The following is a 10,585-nucleotide window of genomic DNA, read 5'->3' as shown; positions in this document are numbered from 1 at the left end:
CACAGAAATAAATGATTCTATTACTATTACAAGAATAGTCATGAACTTGTTCTATTTCCAGTTACTTTATAGTATGTCTTTTCTTGTGGTAACGATCAAACCCAGGGCCTTGTGCATGCAAACACACTACCACTGCGCTATCTCTCGCCCTTCTAATAGCTTCTACAGGTTTTAGCAGGGGAGTGCATCTACTCATATACCTTTGACTAAGGAAAAGGCCCTCCTCTATCCCACTAGCACGGATCACTGAGGAAGGGAACATCTGCCTAGCCAGCCAGATCAGCTGAATCAAACTGGTGATCTATGCGGTGACAGATGGTCCAGCCAGTCTACCTTCACATCTCTTTCCCAGTGATTTTAAATATAAAATCTAATTCTATAGACTAAAATTCCATAGTTAAGTGGAATTCCTGCACCATCAGTCACGTCCTGCTGGACTTGTGACTTTGGTCTTGTACCTCTAGTGGTTGCCACACATTTCGCTGTTCTCTGGAGATGATAGTGATTGAAAGAATAAGCCCGTCTAGGTCAACATCTTTTCTTTGGAGGGCTGGGCCTTCATCTTAAAAAGGTACTAACTACTAACTACTTAACCTCTATTAAACCCTGTATACCAAACAGTGTAAGTGCTAAAAATGAGAAAAATTTAAGAAATTTCTATTAACCTTGAATATCACTCAGCATTAGTGAAAGAAGGAAAAGGAAAAATAAATTTCTGAGATTTTTAAAGGAAGAATAGATATAAAAGAAAATTCAGGGCTGGAGATTTAGTTCAGTGGCGTAAGCTTCTGCTTGGCAAGTGTGAGGTCATGAGTTCGATCCCCAGTATGAAAAAAAGAAAGAAAAAAAGAAAATTTATTTGGACTCTACAGCCTTTTACACGTTTTGTGCCTTTCAATGCTTCAACATGATGTCTAAAAAAGAACTTACTGAACAAAAGTACCAGAAGAGAATCAAACATTATAAGATATATTTATTATTTTTCTGACCAAAGTGCAATGATTTTTAAATCTCCTTAAACAAATAACTATGAAAAACATATGCCAGAAAATAAAATACAAATGAGAAATCTAACCACTATATTGCTTTTTTACTGTGCTGGGGATCATACAACCTCACGCTTGCTAGGTAGGCGCTTATGACACTGAGCTAAATCCCCGGCCCCTATGTTGCCTTCTGTAATTTTACCCTAATCCTATACTTAGTCTAGGAAACAAACAAACCTGAATTGTTACTAACAAGAGAACTGAATTATTTCAGCATAAATCTAGCACATGCATTTCAAGGTTCCACTTCTACAAATTGTGTTGATCGGTTTAATCATGAATAACACCATATAGCAGAGCAAAAGGAACATGATTACTAGATGTGATCCTTGCCCCACACGCTCTGATTGTGTCATAATAAAGCTCACAGTTCTGTCAGGCTCTGAATCCCTTGTGATCCCAACCCAAACCTTGGAAGCAAATCTATAGTACAACTTTGCATAAGCTGTAGTAATCTAAGTTTTATCTTTCTATAGGAAATGGTCAGTTATTTGATAAATATTAAGACATTGCTAGCAATCAATCATTTTCTGAGTTTGTTTACCAAATACCTATGTAAGAAATGACTACACAAAAAGATCCTTTAAAATTTGGTCCACAAATTCACTTAACAGCTTAGAATTTGAAACCTGCAAGAAAAGGAAGTAGGAATCCCTAATCCTAACATGTTGTAATTACATTTTTTGTTGTATTTTGTTTTTTTTAAGACAGGGTCTTACTATGTAGCTTAAGCTGGACTTGAACTCACAGCAATTCTCCTGCCTCAGTCTCTCAAGTACTGGGATTACATGTGTGGGCACCATGCCCAGCTGTCATAGTGTAACTACTAAAGGGATATAACATGCATACTAAAAAATTTTGCTCACAGAAGGCACAAACTATAAAAGGGATAACCTTTTTAATAAAAACGAACTAGCTGATACCTTTGTTTTGTGAGCACCATTATAACTAAGATGAAGTTAAACCTGAATTCATTGTCTACTCTTGTGACCAAAACACTAAATTAAAATTTAAAAATTTAATGTCTTACTATATATTTTCTAGCCATTAATTGAGATGTAATTTTGAAAGATTAAAACTGCCTTAAAAAGGGGCTGGATAGCAGCTATCAAAGCATAATTCAAGCATGATTTTAAGAATACTTTCAGGTTCAGAGTTAGCCTTCTTTATCAAAAATCTTCATAACTTCATCAAACACCTGCAATGGAAAAAGGACATCTTAAAAGCAGACATTGTTAAAACACCACATAACATGTATGAGGCCATCTGCTCAATTCCCACCGCAAAAATAAAACGAAAGAAATGAAACAACAAATAAAATACAAGCCAGAACCTTTCCTCTTACTGTATAGCTAAGTTTCTAATAGTAAATTTTATTTTAAAATTCACATTTTTTCATTTCAGCTATTTGATTTTAGAATTTAAAAAAAGATCAACAGAATCTTCTTCCTCTGGATCTTTCTTTATTACCTTCTGAGAGGAAGATTCAGAGAAACAGGGGAGGCAGATGAGGCTTAACCTTAAACCACAGCTTAAAGTGCCGGCGGGACATGCATAACTGATATGAGCTCCTTGCGGGACAGTCACATTAAATATATGGCCCTGTCACGAGTGCATTAAAAGACACTAGACATATCTACAGGCATCATGGGTTCAAATCACAGTTTATAAGATCACTGACTTACAAAGGCAAAGAGAAAGTCATGGAACCCTGCACCTTTGGTATTATTTGTCCTGTAATGGAAGAGAAAAAGCAGCCTGTGGCTCTGAAGCTAGATGATGTGGCAGTTACACTGTAGATTTTTTTGGTGTGTGCTGGGAGTCAAACTCACAACCTAGCGCTTGCCAGGCAGGCACTATGCTGCTGAGCTATATCCCCCGCCACAGAATAGATTTTTAAAAAGAGAACATCATCCAAAATGCAGAACTAAAAAATGTACCAATTTTCCAGTGTTTAGGCAAAGAGGTTTGGACTTAAGAAGCCACCTACATTCTATGAAAAAGAAGTCTAAAGTTTTAAAACCTATTTTACACATATTCAAAAAGGAGAAAATCCTAATTTTCTCAGTCTCAAGTGTCTTAAAAAGCAAATTAACTTATTACACTACTTCTTTTTCTCCTGCCTATACCAAAAGAAATAATCACATTGTCCCTTAACTTTTTCTTCAAAGACAGGTCAGGTCAGAGACACTCACTTCATCAACAGATCTGGATGCATCTATTTTCTTGACTTTTCCCATTTCTTCATATAAGTCAATAATTGGCTTTGTTGACTGAAGATAAGTCTGAATCCTGCAAAAGAGGCAAGCGTTGTAACAGTGTTCTCATTACAGTGGCTTACAGGACCATACCACATATGACTCAAATGATTTACTCATCTCTTTACACCAGGTACTGCACCTAGTTAAGCATGGCATGCTCTTTTTCTGGGGAAAATGGCACAGAATTTAGTGTCACTCAAATTCCACAGTAGGATTAAAGTGATTAAACACAAAGACTGAAAAATACCTCTTTTCCAAGCTCTCTCTGTTGTCATCACTTCTACCACTACTTTTTCCCCTTTCAAGACATCGTTCAATACAGATCTAAAAAGAGATTTATTTTAAAAAGTTATTTTAAAAATGGAAAAATATGAACTTGCCATTCTTTTAATCTGAAAGGAAAATAAAATTTGAAAAGGCTACCCAAAAAACCAAACCAAACCAAAACAAGACCAACCCCCCCATGTGTCTAATTCATTAATCAACATGCAATCTTTTAAAATTTAAACATGTGGTTCAATTTATACAAACTAGGTTAAGTACAGAGCATAATAAGAGTTCATTCATGACTCAGTTTTTCCTGTGTGTATTTTTTTCAAACTGCAATAAAAAGATCTGTATATGTATGGTTCCATTGCAAATATATTATTAACTTATTAGGTATGAATTACATGCCTCGAACTTTGTTCCATTTTTGCTTACTTTACAATAATTCCCTAAATATCCAGATACTTAAGAGTCAACACATTTGAATAAAGCATCTCTTGTTAATCGTGAATAAACATTCCTTACTTTTAAAGCTGTGGTAACATTTTAAAGTTAACTTTGAAGAATAAATGAAAACATATTTTGGGGGTTGGAACAAGAGAGTTACATTTTTAAAACAACTCAAAGGCTATAGAGAGACTCCCTACCAAAGGCACATTTGAACCAGCCTAAGAATAGCCAAATTCACCAAAGGCATTGTAACCGCCTAAGAATAGCCAAATTCCTTCAAGGCACTACTTCAATTTCTTATTCCTTAATGCTGCTGGTATTTAATGACATTTATGTCACAGCAGCTGTCAAACAGAATCAGGCCTTTTAATTAAATGATTCTAAAATATTCATTTAGTTATTCAAAGGTATATCTGGGTATGAGAAGTATCAGCAAAACAAAACAAAAACTGCTTTTCCTCCCTGGTACTGAGTACTGAACAAAGGATCTTCCCACTGAGCTACATCCACAGCCCTTTTTACTTTTTAGACAGAGTGTCACTAAGTCACTAAACTGCCAACCCTGGGATTCTAGGCATCTACGCTGTCTTGCTTTTTTTCAACATCATTTTATTCTTAGAAGATAAACTGGGTTATGCTCCATCTTTCAAAAAACGTGAGTTTCTTTTCCAATAAACAACATACTCTCTGAAAATAGTGCGTACATAAGAAAGTAGTATTTTACCTTTGTTATTTAACATTATGGTACATATTTTTTAAAAACTCATTTTTTTTTTGAAAATGGCAAAATTTAGGTTCACAAGATTGCTGATGCCAAATAGTATATAACACACTAAAAGCAAGCTGCTGCTTTTCTGTCTACCCAACCTACCAATTCAAAAATATACTTCTGCCAACAGAAAATATAAATATAAAAAAAGATCACTCATTTTCCTTATAGCTAAACATTAGTGTTTAAAGTTCACATAGGCAGACAAAGATTTTTCATTACCTCATTATTACAATCAAAAAATAGAACAAAAGATACGTCTGCTTTCCCATCCATGGTCTTGTTCCAGCCTTGAAGGTTGTCTTGATTTCTTGGAAACCCATCAATCAAGAATTTATTCTTCTGGGCATTGGCAGCCATTGTTTGATCCATTTCCTAAAGAAACAAGATTTAGCTCAATACTACATTAACAAAGAGCATTAGGAAAGATAGTGAATACAATTTGTTTTGTTATTCTTTAAACCCTAAGGTACACTGAAAAACAGGTTAGATGGAAATGGAACAATGTATTAACATGGCTGCCTTAAGCTCCTGGGGTTACAGGCATGTACCTTCTCATTTTACACACACAATTTTCTTTATAGTTTCAAGTTTTATAGGGTAAGCATATAGTACTATAGTTTGGATGCTGACTATCCCCCAAAGGTCCATCTACGTGCTAGACTTGAACACCAGTGTGGCACTATTGGGAGGCTCTGTGGAACTTTAGGCAGAGTCTAATAGAGGTCAGTAGGTCACTAGCCCCTTTGTTTTTTGTCTTTCCTGGCAATGCAGTGAACCATTTACTCCACTTTATCTTTACCATTTACTACCCCAACAGCAGCTCACAGCGATGGCCCACACCCCATCCTGGACTGGAATTCCAAAACTATGAGCCAAAATGAATCTTTTCTCTTTATACGTTAGTTATCACAGATATTTAGTTATAGTGACAGAAAAGTAATACAGCATTATATTGGTTATCTTTCTCATTGTGAAGACAAAGCACCCAACATTCACAAGTTAAAGGAGGAGAGGTTTTCTCTGGCTTGCAGTTTCAGAATTTTTAATCCGTGGTAAGCTAGGGCAAAAGCAGGGTTTTGGAGGAAGGATGTGGTGGAGCAAATCTTCCTTATGGCAGCCACGAAGCAAAGAACAGGGGAGAGGGCCAGAGAGAGATACACCCTCCAAAGGCTGCCTGTGACTGGACTCCTCCAAATAGGCCCTACTACCTGACAGCACATTCAGCCATGAACATTAGTGGATTAATCTAGTGATGAATACAGTGCCCCATGATCCATCACTTCTCCCTTAGTTCAGATAAGCTGACAACATGAATTGGTCCAAGAAGCAGCAGTAAGAGAAAATAACCATTAACCAAGACCTCTGCATGAGCAAAAAGAGATGATCTTTGCCTCCCTTTGCTTTTCCCAGGTCACTCTGCTGTGATAAAAAGTTGCTATTTCCATACATGCTCAACTTCACTATCACTCAGTGCAACAGCAAAAAATCTTTGGTCGATGAAGGTAACGGCATACGCCTGTAATCCCACTACTCAGGAGCTGAGGCAGGGTGATGATCACTGTAAGCCTGAGGCCAGGCTAGGCTACACAGTTCAAAGTCTAACTGAACTACACAGCAAGACCCTGTCTAAAAAAAAGAAAACAAAAACCTTTGAACAGATATTAAAAACAGTGTTAGCATTATTAGTGTAAAATTTAATGCTTTCAAAAACTGAAGCTAAGTATGTCTAAATGCCACTGACTGCCCCAAAACATAGGAAAAAAACAAAACAAAACAAAAAAACTGCATGAAAAAGACCAATACCATTCAGCAACCTCTTCCAAAACCTGTATTTAGATGGAATGTGGGATGGGACGTGCAGATTCCTAATCTCCAAATCCGTGCTACTTCCAATCACCACAGGATGAGCAAAGATGCCTGGCTTTGACAAACCTTGCAGGGGACTCTAGCCCAAATCAAACCAATTTCATCATCCCCCATGCTCAAACTATCCTGGTTCTTCAAGATGATGAACATGGCTGCCAGGACTCAATTACGTTTCTAAGAGTGGGCTTTATCCCAACATTCAGCTGTTTCTCTAATATTCATAAAATTTCTAAAAACACTTTTGGGCTTTCATTAATAACCTTTCTATACCAATTATGACTGTGGAAGATATCTACAGAAGGCACCTGAATTATATTCACTCAACATACATTTATCCAACACCTACAGGCAGTGAACATGAAGAGCGAGGTCACTGCTCTTGCCCCTGGAGGGCTTATCATGCAGGGGAAGCAGAGATGTATGAATAGTGCGGTGAGTTCTATAACAAGGCATGCAAAGGACGCTATAATAAAACAAAGAAATAAGCCCAACCGTCGAGAAACTGCCAGAAACAGATTTCTCAGAAAGTTGGCAGTGTATTTACCCAGTGAATAATAAAATGTCAAGCAGACAATCATCAGTATCTGCTAGCTGGTAAAAAGCAGATGTATGGAGGCCAAAAATATGAGACAGCATACAGTTTTGATGCAAACTAAGCAAGTATAACTGAATCTAAACATACGTGTAGAAAGTGATGGAAGTTATGACTGGAAAGAAAGCAGGTTAAAGTGATAGTGTTCACAGAGAAAAGAAATGATGGACAGAAAAAAATGAAAAAGATAACTGGAAAGATTTGCTCACTGCCTGGATTTGGGAAAGTGAGGGAGGCAGAGAATGTAGGATGGTTCCCATAGTTCGGTGTCAAGTGGCTGGTAGAGTCAATAACCAATATAGAAAATAAGGGAAGATCACCTTTTAGCTGATACATTCAGCCTCTGACATGTTGATTTTGAGACACTATGAGACATTCAGTTAAATGCCTTCTGCTCAGGAATATGTTGAAATTTAGAACAAAGATCTGAGCTAGAGCTGTAAATTTCAGTATTGCTAGCATAATGAAAGGTTTGAGCATGATTAATACAGTCTAGTGAAGTATACACAGGAAATGAAGAGAACCAAGAATAAAACCTGAGAAACATTGTTTAAGAAACTTGCTAAAGAACAAACGTTACCGGAGATTGTGAAGTATCAGTTGCTGAACAGGGATGAGAATTAACAGAAATGATCTCACAAGAAACAAAAAGGAATGACTTTCAGATAGCCAGTGATCAGAGGTAAACACTAGAAGAAAATAATGGCTTAACAGCTTCCCCTGGACTTGATAGAGAAGATCATCGGCAACACAGTTCCAGTGGAGATGGAAATAGTACTTCACTGCAAAGGGTTAAAGTAGAAAGTGAAAAAGTAAAAGGAATGCGGACTTTCACAGCACTCAGCTGTAACTCAGAGAAAGAGCACCTGACACAGGGACTAGGGGAGGGATTTCTTCCTGTATGGAAGCAGCCTCCCAGAAAAGACTTAAGACAGTGTGTATGAGCCATTCTTTGTGTCTCTGGCTGCACCCAGATGCCTATGTGTCCTTCTCCCAGTTAGGCTTCAGTTATTTTTTTGTTGTTCTCAACACTGTATTTCTCCTTCACTGTTTATGCCAAAAGGCCTGTTAATGGCTGTACTCTAGGGGTCTTGGCAGAGTTACCAAGTACGTGTCAGGTGTTTGTTTCAGATGGAGAAATTTTAGTTTGATGGCTACCAAATTTTACCATTACACACTGATGATGGTGATGCATGCATCAGAAAAGGCTGAAAGACTAATTACAAGAGGGCTACAGGTAAAATAGAGAAAAGAAAAACAGAAGATTTGTAAGAAAGGAGAAAAAAGCGAGGAACGACTGACAAAGCAGGGGGAAGAAGAAACAGACAGGGAGGGAGAGCAACTGAACGCTGGGAATGAAGGGATTAGTGTGCACACACGGATGTTCACTTAAACTAAAGCAGATCCTGTACCAAGGCAGAGAATCCTGGCTACTGTTCAACTTCTTCCCAGGTAAAAGTAGACTTTCCAGTTCTTCCATTCTCTGACATTATAACTACCTTCCACATGCAAGAAATTCAACACTCAGAATTTTTATTACTCAAATGAAAAAGGGATTTAATTTGTTTCCTTGTTGGTTTGAACTGCTTGACATTCACCCTTCTTACCCTCTTTAATAAACTGATAGTTATCTCAACTGGCACAATCTTTCCTTCTTTAATGTACTTGTCAATGAGTTCACCATACTGTGACTCTGGGTTCTTCCTTTCATCACGAAGAAGTTCTCCTGCAGAAAGATGTGTGTAGCCATATTTCTGAAAGAAACAACACACAGGAAAAAAAAAATCAGAATTCATTCAACCCACTGGTAGGACTATACATTTTTTTCTCTGTGTTAATCTCTGTATTTTAATTCATCTATAGTAAACAAGATTTTTTTGGGGGGGTGTCTTTTTGGGACACGGTTTTACTATGCAGTTCAGGGTAGCCTCCAATTTGCAGCAATCCTCCTGCCTCAGCCTCCTGAGTGCCGCCGATTATAGGTCTGTACCACCACTCCTGGCCTAGTAAAACAAATTTTGTTGTATATTAAATAATAAAGGAAAGTATCAAGAGATTTCATGTAATTCAGTTTGCTTATTAATAAGCACCCTTATTAGAGATTTCATACCCATGAATGCTCAGCTCATATCATTGAGCTATTAAAGACATTAATACTTCATTATATTCTTTCACAAATATAATCGAGTTTAGATGCTAATTAATACTGTTCAAAGAAAGATTTAATAAAAATCTATATGACTCACTAGGCGTGATGGGAGGCTGAGGCAGGAGGATCCCAATTCATGACCAGCTTGGGTAATTTAGTGAGACCCTCTCAAAAATAAAAAGGACTGACAATGTACAGTGCAAAGGCCCTGGGTTCAATCTCCAATTGTGGAGTAAAAAATCTCTATGATTCAAAATAAAACCAAATAAGTAAAAGCAAAATATCATACCACTGTTGGCTATACCCACATTCTGTAAAAATCTCTGCTGTTTAAAAGTCAACATCTCTATATATTAAGTGACTGAGGCTATATATATAACACTTGTCTCTCATGTGCATGCCCTACTTGCTCAAGACTACCCTGGAGCATGTTCACATAATCAAACAGCGTAAGAATATTGCTGTCTCTCCACTCAGACCAGCATCTTCCTAACCACACCCCAACATCCATTTCCTGCCTTTCCTTGCAAAGAAAAGTCTCATTTATAAAATGGAAATGCAGGTACTGTCCTTACGATTAACTGAGAATGTATATAAACTGCCTACCAGAGCCTGACACCTATCAGCAGATAAAAGCTCTCAATCATCTTTTTGCTATCCTAAAGATACTTAACTCAAATAACCTCAAATCCCTTTTGGACAATGATGTCTGTATCAATGATGAATTGCAGTTTAAGTGGTGGTCCCACAGGATTATAACACAGCTAAAACTTATTGCCTAGTGAAACTGTAGCTGTCACAACGTTGTAGTACAATGTGTTTCATGTTTATGGTGATGCTGATATAAACAACCCCATTATGCTGCCAGTCATGCAGAAATACAGCACATAAAATTATGGACAGTGCGTAACACTTTAGAATGAGAATAAATGCCTATGTTAGTGACCTATGTATTTACTACACTTCTTATTGTTATGTTAGAATTACTTTTTTTTTTGGTCTTTTTGAGACAGGGTCTCACTATGTGCTTCAGGCTGGCGTTGGGCTGCCTTGGTAGCCCAGGTGGTCTTGAACTCGAAATGATCCTTTGCCTCAGCCTGCTGAGTGCTGGGATTACATGAGTGTGCCACCACACCCAGCTTAGAATATACTTTTAATTATGGGGGGTTATTATTATTGTAA

At 37.3% G+C, this 10,585-nt stretch overlaps 1 protein-coding gene across 1 annotated transcript in view; it reads right to left on the bottom strand.

The window, feature by feature from the left end:
- Window positions 1-956: 956 nt before the first annotated feature.
- The window catches only part of Cmpk1 (cytidine/uridine monophosphate kinase 1), a 40,392-nt gene continuing 30,763 nt past the window's right edge, over window positions 957-10,585 (bottom strand). The window contains exons 2-6 of the mRNA XM_003461471.5: window positions 8,862-9,008; window positions 5,016-5,168; window positions 3,555-3,631; window positions 3,242-3,338; window positions 957-2,244 (exon numbers count right to left, since the gene is read on the bottom strand). Coding sequence (XP_003461519.1) covers window positions 2,203-2,244; window positions 3,242-3,338; window positions 3,555-3,631; window positions 5,016-5,168; window positions 8,862-9,008 — 516 coding nt within the window. The 3' untranslated portion in view covers window positions 957-2,202. The remainder of the gene's footprint in view (window positions 2,245-3,241; window positions 3,339-3,554; window positions 3,632-5,015; window positions 5,169-8,861; window positions 9,009-10,585) is intronic.

Source organism: Cavia porcellus, unplaced genomic scaffold (assembly GCF_034190915.1).
Source record: "Cavia porcellus strain 051 isolate PalLab524CR breed Dunkin Hartley unplaced genomic scaffold, mCavPor4.1 scaffold_25, whole genome shotgun sequence".
Taxonomy (NCBI): Eukaryota; Metazoa; Chordata; class Mammalia; order Rodentia; family Caviidae; genus Cavia; species Cavia porcellus.
This window is presented reverse-complemented; position numbering and strand designations above follow the sequence as displayed.